Source organism: Taurulus bubalis, assembly GCF_910589615.1.
Source record: "Taurulus bubalis genome assembly, chromosome: 11".
NCBI classification, from domain to species: domain Eukaryota; kingdom Metazoa; phylum Chordata; class Actinopteri; order Perciformes; family Cottidae; genus Taurulus; species Taurulus bubalis.
In genome coordinates, this window is record NC_136599.1 from 15,608,804 (window position 1) to 15,626,623 (window position 17,820).

The 17,820-nt window shown below is 40.4% G+C and overlaps 1 protein-coding gene across 1 annotated transcript; it reads right to left on the reverse strand.

Annotated features, from left to right (window-relative positions):
* Nucleotides 1-1,087: 1,087 nt before the first annotated feature.
* Nucleotides 1,088-3,680, reverse strand: lhfpl5b (LHFPL tetraspan subfamily member 5b; the record flags this gene model as incomplete). Its single annotated transcript, XM_079225815.1, has 2 exons — nt 1,088-1,344; nt 3,272-3,680. The coding sequence occupies 2 exons, from the start codon at nt 3,678-3,680 to the stop codon at nt 1,088-1,090; spliced, it is 666 nt and encodes a 221-aa protein (XP_079081941.1).
* Nucleotides 3,681-17,820: the final 14,140 nt, after the last annotated feature.

Consider the following 17,820-nt stretch of genomic DNA (forward strand, 5'->3'; position numbering starts at 1 on the left):
ATCTGATGTTAAGTAATGGTGTCCCAAATTGATCATATCAAAATCACCTATGTATCTGTTGAGCCTAGGTAACAACAAAATGTACATCAGTGTCAGATTCAAGAACATGAACTTTGTGTAAGCTGTCAATTTACAAAAACACACCATACAATAAAAACAGATGTACATACAATGCAAAGCGGCGGTGTCAAGCTTGTTTCTGAGTTTATTAAGTCTTTGACATTTATTACAGAATTACAACTCTACTGTTATTGGTAGGGTTGTGAAGCAGGAAGGGACTGCTACCTTTCAATTCACCAAAGGCCACAACTACTAGTCAGGTGAGCGGTTTGACCTGAACTACATTATGACAGTCAGGATGCTTGTTCATTGCATCTTAATCACTCCTGAAGGTCCATGTTCATCAGGGGTTTTCTGTAAAAGAGGGAAAACGTTCTTTTGGATATCTTTATTTCATGGATTTAAGACACTGGGCCTTTGTTTCCTCCTCGATGGGTTGCAACTTGCATGACTTTCCATGCCAATTTGCTAATATTGACAACGTAAGATTTGTATTTTTTTTTTAACCAATATTTAAGATAAATGTGTGCAATTGTTGTAATATATTGAAAATGTGTGTCAAATGGGATACAGGAAGTAAGAAATATACAGTAAATCATCCTTGTTTAGCATTTCATAATGTTTTATGGTTGTGAATTTATATACTTTTAATTAAACTAATCAGGAAAGAAATGGAAATTAAGTATTTACTTGTATTTGTATATCCTTCCCTGTGATATTTGTGAAAATACAAGATTCTCTCCAGGAGGGAAAAGGAAAGTGTAAGCTTCTCACGCCACAGTAAGAAAAGCACAGGTAATAATAAAATGAGTGATGGCTGAATTCCAGTAACATGTAGCTGCATCAGTTTTAGGGTCCTGGCATTGTGGACGCCGGCTCATTGTCCGAACATTACGGCTTGACAAACACTAATTATTTTCCTTCCATGACAAGTCAAAATGTCCTCTATGAAAAAGGCCTATAACCACAAACCAAGCCCAAGAGCAGAAGTGGTTATACCTCCTGCTTTGCTCCATGCCCACCACCTTCAACCGTTCTCATTACCTGCACCTCCCTCCACCTCGAAGTCTTCCGACAGCAGTTTGTCCTGACGGTTGCCGAGAGTGAAGGACAGAAATGCCAGGATGAGGGCGTCCAGGATGCTGATGATGGCCAGGATGTAGGCCCAGCGCACCGTGCAGTTCCCCAGGCTGTACTTATCCGTCCTCTGGCCACACATCCTCTTCACCTCCGGAGAGTCCCAGCCGTCCGGGTAGATCATGCAGCCCATCACCATCAACACCGCTGGGGGGGAAGACGGACACTGAAATGCTCGAGCCTTGGAATAATTACCCTTGTGTGCTGTTACTTTGCTGAGTAATTATAAGGGAGGTTCTCCTGAGCCACTGATGCAGGATATGGCATGATGTAACCCCATGAAGTGCCCAAGGTTTAATTTATTAATGGTGCAGCAGCAAAGGGTGCTCAGTGGGGCTGTTTGCATGATGTACTGCGATGAAAGTTCTTAAATGTTAAATGCTCTTCATCTGGTAAAGAGTCCTCTGGGTTTTTGCCACAGTTCCTGTGCAATTATAGATTAAAATCAGAATTTTGCAGATATGCACATTCCAAAATTGTCAAGTTAAATACTGTGGTGGGGTAACAAAGTAGATTTACTCTTTGAGGTTTGAGGTATTGCTATTTCCACTTCATTGTATATGCCACTACATTTTAGAGGGAAATATTGTAGAGTTTACTTGTTCCTACTCATTTTTACATTAAAACATATTCAGAAGTCTATGACTTGTTAGCAGTTAAATCAGAGACATTTCTCCTCTTAACTTATCAGGTGGTTTCATTAAATACCTGCTAGTAAAAATGACGTTAGTTGTCAAGAAAAGCAAAGATTAGAGAATCTCATGACCTCTGAGATATGTCTGGTGACCCTTTGGAGGGGCCTGACCCCTAGGTTGGAAACCATTAGAAAAAGCTACCTGACTATCTAAATGCTGCTTACACATTGTGGCACCAGCATTAACACGTTAATATGTTAATAATATATATTAGTCACAGGGGACACATTTACTGCAGAACAAGTACTTTTACATTCAATTCTGTAAGTACATTTAGTTGATACTATTTCTGATAATACTTCATTGTTTCTTTTGGTGTGTTTCAGGTGGGAGTTTTGATCAGTTAACACAGCAACACCTGATCTTGTTACATGTAACCAATCCACCATCAGAGGTGTCAGAGTCTGGGCTGAAATTGGATCCTTTCTTGGCTTCCTCAGTGAAGAACAACACATCCAGTACAAACACACACCTCGCATGAAACCCGAGAGGTGAGAAGATGAGTTTATCACACTCTCACACAGTTTAGAAGGAACCGTTCAGAAGACTCATCCTTCACTGCTTTCATATTCAGGTGATGCACTTTGGTAAAGATGTGAAAGGTGTCTGTTGAATGTGTACTTTCATGACCAAAAACCAAAATGCAGTCTTTATTTGGATGTTTAGAAGTACAAACTAAAACAACTATAACATTTTAAGATTAAGTCGTGGAGCTCCGCTGTGTGACACAACTTTAACTCAGAATATGAAAAGCAATAAACTCATTTGTTTTTTAATCTTCATCTTAAACCAGGTAAACTTGTTGGTGACATAGTAACTGCACTACCACAGTAATTTTTACACAATGCCTCAATGTCAATAATCTCATGATATTTTATGGGTTACTTCTGGTTTAATCAGTATATCCAGCCTCATACTCAATAATTCATATTGATTTATGTTTCAGCTTTATTCAAATGTAAGTTCAGTATCAGTTCTGTACTACAAAATAAATTGTGATAAACATGTACCCTACAAAATAATCCAACCATTTTGGATTCTTGTTCATTTTGTTACCACCAATGCTTGGTATAGAAGTAGAAATGCTTACATTTAAAACATACTACTTTAGTATACATTCTTCATTAAAAAAATACTCACAGTAAGTATTACTATCCAAATCTATTTTTAACTGCCAAAAGTGTAAAAGTGAGTTGAAGCTATAACTGCTTAAAATATTGTTGCACACTTTCATCAACAACGTCATCTATATTTGACATAATGATCATATATGTATTATGTGATATCTTAATCTGAACAGTAACTATAACTGTCAAACGAATTACGTGGACTTAAAAGTACAACCTTAGCCTAGAAGCATAACGACCACTCCTCCTCACCCGAGGCCAGCTGCATCCACGCACAGATCTTGTAGACGTTCCCGGCGTTGCAGAAGAAAAACAAGCTGAAGCAGACCATCGTGGCCACAATCAGCAGCATGGAGGTCCCCACGAAGAACATGGCGGTCCTGAAGGCCGCTGAGGGGATGGAGGCGAAGTCCAGCACGCTGCCCTTGCAGGTGAGCTCCGAGGTGAGCGCGTTGCCGATGCAGTAGTGGAAGAGGCCGAAGTAGCCGGCCTGCGGGGTGTTGACGCTGTCCCCGATCCAGTAGGGCTGGATGAAGACCACCATGGTGATGATGACGAAGCAGATGGTGAACACGGCCCACATGACGCCGACGGCTCGAGAGTTCCTCACATAGTTGGTGTGATAGATTTTAGCAGCCTCTCTGGCTGGAAGCAGATCCATGTTAGCGAGTTTTTCTTGTCTTAAATGTTCCCTGTCTTAATTAAGTAAATCCAAATAAACTAAGTCACGTTTTAAACTCAACCCACGTGTCCCGATGAGTCTTTAAAAACTCGCCACAACACACGAAACACGCGCTCGTTACTGCTGTGGCTGCTTTGCATTGAAAGACCTGGCTCAGGATTCAGCACCCCGGACAGCACCCCCACCTCTCTAATTAACGACGGGGCGCTGACGTCAGAGATTGACAGAAGGAGTAATACGATCACCATTGAAATACTTTTACAATATTCAAAACTATAGGACGTACAAAGAAGCATGTGTACAATCAAAGCACTACAGCTGTGTTCAGGCCTGGACTGCGACACAAATTCGGCCCTGGACTTTTTGGTCCAGACTGACCCACCACAATCCGCGCGCAGATACTGTGCCAACTCGGTCCGTTGATGTACTGTACATATAATCACACAAGCCCTTAATAACACTACTATACTGAAATGGGTCATCATTGTATCCTTGTCTCTTATTTGATGTAATTTAAGTGTTCAAAAAAAAGAAAATCATGGACAATAAACCATAAACACTGACAGAAAAAAAATAGGTAAAGCATATTTGAACAAATTGGGGCTTAAAAAAAGTATATTGATACTTAAAACACTTTAACTCTGGTGACCTGATTTGTAATTATAAAAAATGTGAAAAAGCAGATCTGCATGCTCAAACCACAGCACCATAAAATAGTGGTTAATTAATCAGGATAGTATATCATTTTCCAACACTTTAGAACTAGATTTATTCAAGTAAAGTTCATTGACAACGTTTCTGAACATTTAGTGAATGAGTGTTTATCCACAACATCAACATGTTAGCGAGCACACTCACCTGCTATCACCACCACTAATCTCCTCCTCCCCTTCCTGTATGTTGTAACTTGTTTTATTACATTATTTACTCTTAATGTGAAGGGCATGGAAACAGGAAGTGCTTTTACTTTGAAGGCAGGAAGTACAATGATGCGTGCTTGTTGACGCTAACTAATATTGAACGTTACGTGTGGAAAATATATACATGTCGGGTGTAAGAGCGCGTTCTCAATGCTTTAATAGTTGTAATACTGCAGTTCACCAGTAAAGTGAGTCGTTCATACCAGACTTGTCTTGGTCCTCATTAGAAGCTCCACTTCATGACACTGTGCCACCATGGCAGCGGGAGCCTCACTTTCACTGTCTGAAGACACCTGAGAGGACCCGCCATGCCCGGCGCAGCATTACGTTTGATCAGAAACATATCTCCTCCCTGATTATGTTTGTGTTTGACGTATTACACATACGTTGATTATACACATGTTTTTGTTTTATTGTTTTTATGGTTGACGTATTACAAATACGTTTAGAATTGTGTGTTTGTGTTATTGTTTTCTTGCTTTATTTAAGCATATTTTAATTTTTAAACTCTGCGGAGAAAAAAGAAAAGAAGGGCGGGGTGAGGCCAGTGACAGCCGGCCAGTGAGAGCCGGCCGGCCCGGGCCGGGCGCCGGCCGCACCGGGAGCCCGAGAGTCGGCCGCACCGGGAGGCGAAGACCGTTTGCCCGCCGTTGTTAGGCCAGTCTTCAGACTGCCAGTCTTCAGACTTCAAAATACTAACTGATTTGAATGTGTTCAGAACATTTCTGACCACATCCAAACATGTTAACTGTACTGGTCTTACAGAAATATTGTAATATGTCAAACACAACGTACTGTTACAGTTAAGATGTTTGGATGTGGTCAGAAATGTTCTGAACACATTCATTTCAGTTAGTATTTTGGAAACCGGATGTTGGGTCCCGTGACTCCTTCCGCCCGTTTGAATATTTTTCACGTCAGATTCTGCACTTGATGTGACCACATAGATCCGAGTGTCTGCTGATGATCAGGGAGGAGATATGTTTCTGATCAAACGTAATTGGGAATGCTATTAGTTCTGGGGGAATGTAATTTTTAGGAGACAGGGTTGCTCACAGATTGCTAATGATGTGTCTGGAAAATGCGTGGGCGGGACTACTGGGTCTATCATAGGGCCACTGGGCCTCTTATGCGTCTTTACATGAAAAACTCCACTGCCACTGCCGGCCCATTAATGACCGGCCCACCGGGAAAACTCCCGGTACTCCCTATGGCCAATCCACCACTGGCTGTGTTATACAATTAAATGTAACGTACAATTTTGTAAAAGTACATATGTTTTCTTCGAAAGCCAAAGCTGGAACCATGTTTCCTTCAAAAAGAAAATACAAATGTTACTTTTGATTCATATGAACAGATCTTCAACACAACTATATACATGCAATATGTTTAGGGGTTATCTTGCTTTCCTCACTGTAGCATTACAGTATTGTTCAGTTGTTATAATAAAACTCACTTGATTCCAATGTTTGTGAATGTCATAATGTTATATTCAGGAAAAAAGTAGTTTGCACAGGAAAAATAAATAAAAAAAGGTTAGCATATTCCAACTTTTATTCATTTATTTCAAATTCAATATCGCTCCAACTGAATCTTTTGTATTGTCATGCTGCTTATCTGGAACGTACTGCCAGTGACAGGAACACAATAAGGATTTTATTTTGATGCATTTCTGAGTCGGTAGAGGCCTAGAAATGGCACAGATGTGAAATCCAGACATGTGGGCAGCTTTAAATCACACAGCACAAATGTGTTTGCCAAAAACAGCTGGTCTGTGATGATTCATACCAAAGCAGAGATTTATCTCTCTTAGTCTGTTCAGGAGACATTTTTTTCATTTTAATTGCCCTTCTGTTGGCTGATTAGAAACTGTATTCAACACCAGATATATATTTTGAGCTGATCTGATTGCTGCAGCCCCACTTTCTAATTTCTATTTCTTAATTACTGGTGTTAAGAAAAGAGAAAGTATGTTAGATATCAAATTAAATATAAAAACCAGGGCTACATAATATATAATCCCCATGTACAACCTCTAAACACAACTCAAACAATAAATAGGATTAAGGGTCAGGGTTTAGGGTTAGGGCTTAAAGGGCTACAGCAGCAACACATATGGTGTCACTCCTTGTATGTTTTCTTTTGTTGTGCCATATTCAGTTAAGGATGACGACCCTGGCTCGAGGCTGACAGAGGGCAGCCGGACCGAGCAAGCCACCATCTGTACCCTTCACCTTCCAGTCAGTGTCCATAACATGGAGCATGAAGGAGTCCTACGACACTCTGCCATGTGTTGAGAAAAGTATTCAGGGGGGAGTGGTTGACCCGCGTCGCCACAGACTTCCTGACAGCTTCCTGACGGCTCCCTGCAGCTCAGGAGGGACAATCAGCTGCCGGTGGGGGGTAGCAGAGAGGGAAATACAAGCTCTGCCTCCTGAAAGACAGACACAGAGAGAAAGAGAGAGAGAGAGAGAGAGAGAGAGAGAGAGAGAGAGAGAGAGAGAGAGAGAGAGAGACAGAGAGAGAGATAGAGAGAGAGAGAGAGAGAGAGAGGGATGAGTTGGAGAGGAGACATCACAGCATAGATAAAAAGACTAATCAAACTCAGTCGAGGAGAAATGTGGGGGAGATGCTTTTGAGTGCTGCTCTAATGAGACGTAATCCCTGATACATGTGACAGCCTCTGACGGTCTCGTCAAGATTTCCGCCGAGCCTGCTGTTCCTTTGAAGAAGTGATATGGTTGTGGATGTGGTGAACACACATAGCCAGACAGATATACTCTCCACTTTTGGGAGGATTAACCTTGTTGTTTGTTTTTATTTGTTTTCTGACAAAAAAAACCTTGTTCCAGGCTTATTCTAAAGTCAAAAATAATGAAAGCCTGTAGTGATATGAGGGAATTAGTGAAATCCAAAGATCCACTTATGCTGCACTCAGAGCTCATGGTTATGAATTAAAGATAAATCCATGTCCATCTGTTTTTGACCAAGAGCAGCGCTGCTGTGTTATAGCTCCCAAATGAAAGTTCAATCTGATGTCTAGATTTTACAGCCTTTTTTCCCATCACACAGGGTCTGGCATTAGTAGGAGAATAGAGGTGTTTAACTGTGTTAACATTTCCTCACCTTATTGCTCATAAGGTTTGATTTAAGGGATGCCACCGTCTCCTAAATATAAACTAAAGTAAGATTCATCTTTCAGTTTCTGAGGAAAATTAAACTTAGTTTGCTTTGGCTTTTGCAGTCATTCTACCGTCTGTCACTCCATAACTTTCTCATGCTTATTTTAACATTGTAGACAGCAGAATTTCTTTTTGAGTCTTCAAATGAATTTGTCTTTGTGCCAATCCAGCATATTTCAGACAAACTCAAATTGATGGTAGGTATAAAAAAAGACTGCAAATGGCCAATCCTATCCAATCAGCAGCCACCATATGGAAGCAGAAGTTGATCCCAACTTCGTCAAATGCTAATTTAAGTTTCCTTGATGGTAATTTTGACATTTTCTTTTTTTTGTCTCCTAATTAATGAGCACTGGGTTTGTGCATGGTGCATGTGCTGCTCCTCAAATGCCATAATCTATCAGTCATGGCGACTGGATTAACAGGCTGGGGGCCACAAAATGAGATGAAGGCCTCTATTAACCTCTTTCCTTGTCAAGTCGATTTTACTCAAATACTGTACTTATGTACAGATGTAAGGTTCTTGTACTTTCATGACACTTTATACTTATAATTCAGAGGAACATATTGTACATTTATTTGACAGCTTTCGTTTGAAACTTTAAGAGTGAAGATTTTACACACAAAACACATCAGTATATTACATGTTATGCTTAATGCATCAGCAATAATGATAATAATTTAATGTTATAATGTTGCATTATTAAAGTAAGAAGGGGCATTTTGCTGAGGAATGAGTACTGTGTGTATATTTTACTCTTTATTGAACAGTCAATAGTAGAAATGTGACAGGAAAGAGAGGTGATGGCAAAAGTTGACCAGCTGGTCACTATCTTAAAGACCCCTAAGCCACCAGGACGCCCAAACAATGTATTTGTTTAATGGTAATTAGGTACTTTTATGTCTGGAGAGTGAACATGAAATAATGACTTGATGTTAGAAAGAGACGTCTTTAATTGTTGCATCAATCCACAAGGATCTACTTACTAAACACAGACCTATCTAAAGATTTCTTACCTCTAATGAGTGAATATATCAGCAAACAGCTGAGCTCTTCTGCCTTCTTGTAGACTACCATGGGGAGTCAGGTTAGTTTATCCGGCTGTTCAATTATTTCTGTTCCTCACTGCAGTTCAGAGACGCTGTTTAAACGATCTGCCAATCTGACTTCCTGAGATTCACAAGAAAGAGAAAAGTGAAGAGTGGTACAGGAAAGTGAACACTTTTCTTCTGGCTCTCTGCAAGCAGAATATCACAAATAAAGTGATGTTTTATATAATTGTAAAGTGAATATCTTTGAGATTTGGGACTTAAAAAAAGAATTGCAGTGGTGTGTTCGTCAAGGGGTAATTTTCACATTTGATGTATATAAAACAAAGATGGATGATTCTAAACACCCTTGCAAGGTTAAACCTCTGGTGCACGGCATCCATATCTTAATGGAGTTTGTTGTGCATAAACCTGGTCAGGTGATCCTGGATCCAGGTTAATAATTCTCAATATTACGTCTGGTGAGTAAGATTCTTTTTTGTTGTTGTTGCAATCATTAGCTTTCTTGATTTGTATTCATGATTGTGGTTGAGGAGATATTCCATTGTTGTTTTTATGGACATTTTGGTTCGTCTGAGTTGGTGAAACAGTTGGTGGACATTCAAGGGAACATTGCAGTTATTTTCTGGTGAGCTTATTTGCAAAAGAAACTCAGTACATTTATTTCTTGTTGGTTGTCAGAGGGGTTTGAGGCACTGATATTCTTGGAATACCAGACACTAGAATCACAGTTGCTTTAAGTTACACTTGTTAACTGCTGGATGTAACAGCAGTTACTTTGATCAAAGCTATAGTGGAGTGTATATGTTTTACAAAGGCAACTCATAGCTGATATGAACACACAGTTTAACTGCCGCAATTAAAAGGATGCCTTCAAGTTGCCACCAACTGAGAAAAACCTCTGCAGATTGTCATTGCTGTAGATATTAATGTTTATGAATGGATTCGGTCACAAGCCATTAAACCTCCCTAGGTCCCCTGTAAATGGGTAAGTCATACCTCCTTGGTTCATCATATTTCTTTCCATAATCCAATACGAGGTGTGTGAGCTGTTGTAAAATGGCCTGTGGCACTTCTAATAACCTTGGCAGCTTTATTACATTTATGGCCAACTTTCATCAAATGAGCGACATGCTTATTCCGTGATGTGATTAAGGTTTTCTGCTGAGACGGAGGGCGAAGTACATCATAATGTTTTTCTGGAAATGTGACAGATATTCCATCATCGTCATATTTTCTTTTAGCTATATAATTGCTTTATGTTATGTGACTCACCTTCCTTCCCACTAAAGTGTTGCCGTCTTTGTAAAAGATTCATAACACACAAGCCCTCCAATTAGATACCATCGCCAATAAGAGATGGCGAGGCATTTCATCTAAATATTAACTGTCTTTTAAACCCAGGCACAGATTTATTTTATGATTGGCCCAAACAAGGGTGCTGCCCATTGGTGCTGGTTTGAGGAGAATAATATGATTTAGTTAGTTTTCTCTACACCACTCCAATCAGTATGCAGGAGCATTGTTGCAGGAGGGAAAACTGTCTTGTCTGTCCTATTCCTTCATTTTTATATATCTCACTGGCTTTGTGCATCCTGGAAAAGCCTTCTAAACACCCCCTTGTGTTGCATCAATAACCTTCAACTTGCGCTGTGGCGTTGTTTCTCTTCAGCTGCAATGTTTGAAGATAATGAGCTCTGTGAGTTCAGTGCAGGTATTCTAATGGCTGCACCGGCTCTGCCCAGGAAAAGAGATGAGCATCCACATTTCTGTGTTCCTCTCATAGCAACAACCCAAATGTTATCCTCCACTCCCTGATCCCTGACCCTGCACCAATGTCGCCCCCTCAACCCCCTTCATTACAGCACGGCAGCTTCATAGATGCTTGTCCAGCCGGCTCTGAGGCTCTGAGGCTTCTTTCATGCCATTTCTGTTGGAGTCGGTGTCGTTCCACAGCAGAAAGCAGAGCTCAGCCAGACACATCTTGTTATTTTCAGAGAGAGAAAAGAACACCCTCAGCGACCCAGCAGTATTAGGGATAACTGAGGCATCTGCAATAGTTACAACCTTTGGAACGTGGGTTTGGTGTCACACTAATGAGATTACCTTTCCACCACAGATGCTCTGCTTTTGTGACAAAAAGAAGAATAAAAGAAAGAATAAAAGAAAACAGAGAAAATGCCTCAAAATGCCTTTTCTCTCTATAATAAATACATATAAAAAAACACATTTTATTAGCCAAGATTGTCCAAGAGGGGGCAGTATGCCATTGAGTGTATTGAGTCGGGCCATTTATTAGCATGTATGCACAGAGGATGGATTAAGAGTGTGCTCCTTCCATACTTCCACTAAAACAGCCGGACAAGGGACAGACTGTCCTCGCTCTTCATTCGTGTGTATTTACAAACTGTGTTTACACTTGAATGAGACCGGAAGATTTCCAAATCAATATTAAACATACCTTTTGAGAGTCCTGTGTGTTGTTGTTACACCTATGTTATCTTTTAATGTGGGAAAAGACCCTGAGTGTATTTCACATAAATCCCTTCTGGTGTGATGTTCTTTGAAGAGGCTTCTGCATCCTCCACACGGATCGTGTTAACACACAAAACCTTTAATCACATTGATTTTCATATTCAAACACCTACTTTGAAAGTAATTTTCTTTTCTGTCTTTCTTCCTCATTTGGATTTGTGAATTATATGTTTTTTCCGTAGGTGTCCTGCTGATTCTAGGATCTAAGCCCTGTGTGTGTGTGTGTGTGTGTGTGTGTGTGTGTGTGTGTGTGTGTGTGTGTGTGAACATGATATCAAAGTGTGAGCTGGGCTCATCATTCAGATCTCCTGACAGACTGAATCCCTGTGAAAACACTGCGGCTCTTACCAACACAGCTGCTATCGGTGCAACGACACCAGCTTCATCTCCGAGCTGTACACACGCTGCATGAGAAATCAGGTGGGGCAAGGACACGCATGGCAAGGAGGCACATTCCTTCCAGGTGGTGAATCTCATCGTTATTCTTAGATTCTAAGACCTGAGCCTCTGAACTTTGATTGCGTGTGTATATCATATGTATAATATAAGCCCCCCCCCCCAAATAATAAAGAAAACAAACTAGAATTTCAATCACGATGTGTAGTGAGCCCAGACACACAACAACCATTTTTGTGCTGTTTTTCATGTGTTCATTTTTAGACTGTCACTGCATGTGAGAGTGTCTGTTTCCTGTCAGTGCATGTGTAAGTGATGCTCCAGCAGTTATATAACCTTGTAGCAGAAGTGATAGGAAGGAGGATTTCCGCCCCTCAACACTAAAATTTGTTGAGGCGGTGCTGTATGTGAGAGCTGTGCGATTTCTTTTCTTCTGTTAATTGGACTGTGAAGGATTTCTACTGCAGATCAGACCTCTCTTCATTTCCCTCTTGCTCTACAAGTTTACACCACAGATTGTAAAAGGGTATTAGTTTAGAGCATGTTCTCTATTTCTCTGTGTGTGTATGTTCTAATTCCATACTATACCTGTTTTCAGCATGTATGACAAAATATTCGTAATATTCAAGATGTGCTGTTACCATACAAGAAATTCGTAGGTAGTTGTAAATGTCATGCTCCAATTTCTTGCACTGTGTTTATTGTTTATTCTTTAATTAATTCACCACCTGCCAAGACAAATTCCTTGTAGGTGAAAACATACGTGGCAATCAATTATTCTGATTCTGAGGTAATGTTATAGTTTCGATCAAATCTGGCATCACTGTCCCCTGCTTCCAGTCTTTAAACTAACCAACTGCTGGTTCCAGCTTCATATCTACTGTACAGACTCAAGAACTATATTAATATTTTCATCGATAACTCGCAACCAAAAATTTGTATTAGCCTATTTCTCAAAATGTTTAAAAGTTTAAATGTTTTTCTTTAGATTTAATGCTTATTTTTTCTGTTGAGTTGCTCCTCGACCTCCTGAGCACTGCCCTGGGTGATAGAAGTGCCCATCAGCAGCACACTCATAAGTGAGGAGAATGTAGAGAGCGTACTGATATATGTAATCTTCCAGTGTGAACACACGTGTACTCAACACACTGTTGGCTTTAATGGTGCAACGTCTCTGTGTCTTGCTCCCTTTTCTTCACACAGTTTTTGAAGAAAGCTGTTCAGAAGAACAGAATCCAAACAAACACTGTTTGCATCAACTGATGAAACAGCGACTGTTGATGATGCCAGTTCATGTAAACTGACTGTAAACTGGGATGGAGGGGACTGGATCGAGCTTCAAAGGTTGTTGATGGGTATGCAAAAACATTTCTATTCTATTCCCTCAGCATTTCAGCTTGAATACAATTTGGTATCGCGATATTTTTCTTTGTGCATTTTGTCTCCGTACCCTGGAAAACAGTTTGTATTCATTTTTTTAGTTGATTTAAAAAACATCTTAGTTTTAAATCCCTTTACACCGCCGAGCGTTTAGCCATTAACTGTATCTCTGTGGCTAAATACTGGACAGCATGAATGGGGATTTAATAACTTTATTAGACACTTGGTGACCCAGTACAAGCCTTCAATGGTCAGCTGTCTTTGTCATTTTTCAATCACTGACAGGCAATCTTTTGGTATCTAAATGTGTGCATCCAGTTTGCCTCTCCTTTTGTCATCTGTTCTTCAAGTTTCTCAAAGAAACACATACAGAAGATATGTCTCTTTTTCACATGTACCATACAAAGGTAATGTAAAGCTATTGAGAATAAGCTGTAAACAATGTGTGATCCACAAAATGTAAGAGTCCCTTCACTTCATCACCTGTCGGCTGGTTTGATTGTGAAGTATAATGGAGATGTCATTTCTATGGAAATTGTCAAGTTGCAGCTACTGGTAGTGAGCTGGTCAGGAATAGCTCGAGGGGTTAAAGACTGCTGGCGTTCACAACACCACAGCAGGCCTGTACAGCTACCCGCACTCGCACTGATGAGTTTTTTTCCCAGACAACGATGGCATCCCCGGGCCCTCGTGAGCGTGTGAAGCCCATCAACTCCTAAAATCACACTGCTCCTGTAATGAGGAAAACTATAATGGCAAATCCTGCTCGCAGCATCCTCTGGCTGTGATGGCTGCACCGAAGGGCATGTGCATAGAGAGGAGGTGCTTCAGCTGGCGAGGAGCCTTTCCTCATTATCTAGATGTGAGCGCCATGAGGGTTGAATAATGCAGAGGGTGTGTCGTCGCATTAATCATACTGTCACATATGTACAGGTCCACTCTAGAGACAGGAGTTCACGCCCCGGGATGCTAGTGCTCTGAGGATGACAACAACTAGTGTCCTCTCTCACTCAACCACAGTGCAATTCAAGCACATGCCACAGGATTATGGCACTCTATTGTTTTTGATTTTGCTGACAGATCCCTTTTGATATTATTTGGGGATTTGTGCTGTAATGGTCGTCCTCCTTTGCAGCTCCGGCTCAGCGGTGCTCCTCTACACCTGCATCTGATCTCTGTGTGGGAGGAATCCTGCTATGTCTCCTCAGAGAGCCATTGCTGGTGTGCTATGCCTGCTGTGAATCTTATCTTTCAGTCTTCACATATCACTGGCGGTGTATTCATTCCCACTCATACTGCATACAGTTCACAAGAGATAAATGCAATGATTTGCATGGATATAGCTTTGAGAAAACACTGATGAAAGGTTCTCCCGCCCACACTGGAAAGCAAACTTTGATCAGGGGTAGGAGCGAAATGTTTCCATGCCTCAAGGCATCATAGGGGCAGGAGGCTGCAGCATTTCAGATTAGACCCACTGCTTGTTGAACAAATAGATGAGGTCAAAATCCTTTGGGAAGGGCTTGCTTCTTCTGTCGTCCCTAAAAGTAGTCTCTCCCCTGGTTATGATGCAACTCACTAAAGCAGTGTTTTCAGCATCTATATCACTCTTGTTTCATTTAAGATCAGCTGCGGAGCTGCTGAGTTTCATTCAACACAAACTAAACTGCTTCAGTTAGCATCTTGAGGATGAATGATTAGTGGGCGTGTTGCTGCATGAAGAAGCTGAAATGGAAAATGTTGATAAAGCTGTGGCCTGGGATTCAGTGGATGAACAGGTAATACATTCTCTTCAGACAGCCTCACTCTGAAGGTAATTCAATTCACTTTCTTTCATTGATTGACACTGGACACCTTGACGTTTGTTCATGCAAGCATGCAGCAGTCATTTTTTGCAATTTGGCTCCTAAAATGAAATTGTAACTCTGCGGAAGCTGCCAAGAAGTCACAAGTGTGTATGTGTTTTAATGCTTGTATATCTTTGTGAAAACCATTTTAAAGAGGTAGGATATTTGAAAATACAAGATTGTAATTGGTGCTCATTATTGCATGTTTGAGGTGTAGTAGATCACGTGGTGTAGATGGTGTTCCATTTAATTTGTCATTGTTAGAGGCAGTTTTGGGCCATTGTTATAGGCCACTGTAATAGGCAAAACAATATTGTCACCTAATGGTATCCTCTGTAGGCCAAAGAATAAAAAAATTATAGGACTACACACCCCAGCCAGTTAATTGGAGTTGGTTGTAAGCAATTTGAAGCTGAAGATGAAGATGAGAAAAAGTTCTCAACCATTTTAAAATAAACCTCTAGAAAATGTAAGTTTGCTTATAATTTTATCTGAGTTTAGCCTCTTTGATTTCGTTTTGGTTTTGATTGTGGTAATGGCCTATTTTCTTTGAACAACCTTGATTTACTTTTGATTAACCGCATGAGCAACATTCAACATCAAGCCAGTCTGACAAGTCACCACAACAACAAAGCCAAATCATTTGAAATATAACTTGTGGGAAATGGCTATCTACTACAAGGCGTCTTTTAGAAGGCGAGGAGAAGAAAACTGAAACAATAATTTAACTCCACAGAGTTGCACAATAAAATGCGGTTGTATTCCCTTCATGCTACATAAGAAAACAAAACTTTTTATTTATTCATGGTGGAGGATGAGGTTGAGTCTCACAGCCTGAGGAAAGAAGCTGCTCTGGTGGTTCGGCAGCTGATAGTTCTGTTCCTCTTTCCAGATGGCAGCAAGCTGAACAAGCTGGAGCTGGGGTGGGTTTTGTCTTTTAATATCCCTGTAGCTCTTCGCTGGCACCTCTACTCATCAATATTGTTTATTCTCTGTAGATTTTGCCTTATTATGTTTCCTTTAGAAATACAGCCTTGCAAAAAGCTTTTTTCACCAGGATGGAGATGTGTGATGACCATTTCAGATTGTTTGTGATTTTGATTCACAAGAACTTCAAACTGTTCACTTGTTCTACCTCAGCGCCAATGATGTAGACAGCGGTGTGTGTCTTCACCTCCTTTTTTCTAAAAGTAACAATCAACTCCTTGGTTTTACTGACGTTGAGCAGTATGTTGTTCTCTGAGCATTACTCTGCAAAGTTGTTGATTTCCTCCCTATATGAATCATTGTTTGTAATCCGGCGTGGGGCTCTGGTGTTCAACCTGAGAGAGGGAGGTGTGGCTGCCAATCCGAACTGTCTGGGGTCTGTTGACGACGTCTAATAACCAGTTGCAGAGTGAGGTACTCAAGCCCAGAGTGCAACGTTTACCAATCATTTTTATGGAGGAAAATTGTGTTGAATGCTGAGCTGAAATCAACAAACAACATTGGGATGTATATGTCGTTACAGTAAAAGCAAAACCATGAGGCGAAAGACTATACAGCTCCATGGAGCTGAAGGGAACTGAAGTGTCGAGGGATAATTCTATTTGGGTTCATCTCTAGGAGAGAATGAGTGTCCTCATAAGTATAGAAGTACAAAATAGTGTGTGTTTATTAATTTATTATTAATTTATTTTTGAATTCTTCCTGGAGAACAAAGGAGGAACCTGTCAACTTTGCGTGGCTTTTGTTTGCCTGCGAACTTTTTTACTTTTTTCAGCCTTTGAAGATATTGGGACTTTTTTTTTCATGAAACCATCCAAAACGTCTGTTTCTGTCAAACTTAACACTGGAAGAAGCTCTCTTTTATTTTGCATCTAATTTTGCAGGAGAAAGTGTGGCTGATTGTTTCTGAGTGTTTGACAGTTGTACATAATCATATTTTAAGGGACTGAGGTGCTTGGGCTTCATAACTTGAAGCCTAAGAACTTGAAGTTCATTATCTTTATGGAAGGTTAATACTAAATACTGAACTGGAGAACTCTTTTAATTTAGACCGATGAAATGCAGTGTTTGTTCGAACTGTTCTTGTGTGTTCTTTCATGATCATTTTGTTTGTTGCAGAGTCAAATATATTAGTACACCCCAACATCACAAAGAGTTAATGGGCTCACAAACAGAAATCTGATGCAATTCACTGTATCTGCTGGTTTTACTTGATATGGGCTACCAATGTGATCAGCCTATAATCACAACTGACACTGCAGTCAGTAATTGTGTGAACAATAGAAAGAGAATGTGCCTGTTATGAATTTCGGTGTTGTCTTAGTGTCATTTTTTATTGCAGGAAACATTTTGAATGAAAAACCAAGAAGTCTCTTGAGGATAACAGTAACACAAAGAAGGTAAGCCTGCTTTTGATTTATTTCAGCAGCTGTAAACTTCAGTCTGTCATGATCATGTGTTATGGGCTCTGAACTTCTAAGCAGGCAGCTTCAAGCACACATAAAGTTTATTGGGCCAAACTTATTGTATCAGAATGAGAGTCTCATAAAACTCATAACCTTCATTTGACAAGTGACCACAGGTATGGCAGATGACAGCTAACCTTGAATCTGCATGAAAACGACTGCCGCAACACACAGAAACATAGCAGGCAAGACAAAGGCAGCCCAATGAGCTGCCAATGGATGATAGCAACTAATTAGAGAGTTTTTTCTTCTGCTCAAGGGGTTGTCTTATGATTAAGAGAGCCCAATGAATATGTATACAATGTGAACACAGGGATGGCTGGATCTAGGTCAGGCAACTGGTGGATGATGAGTTG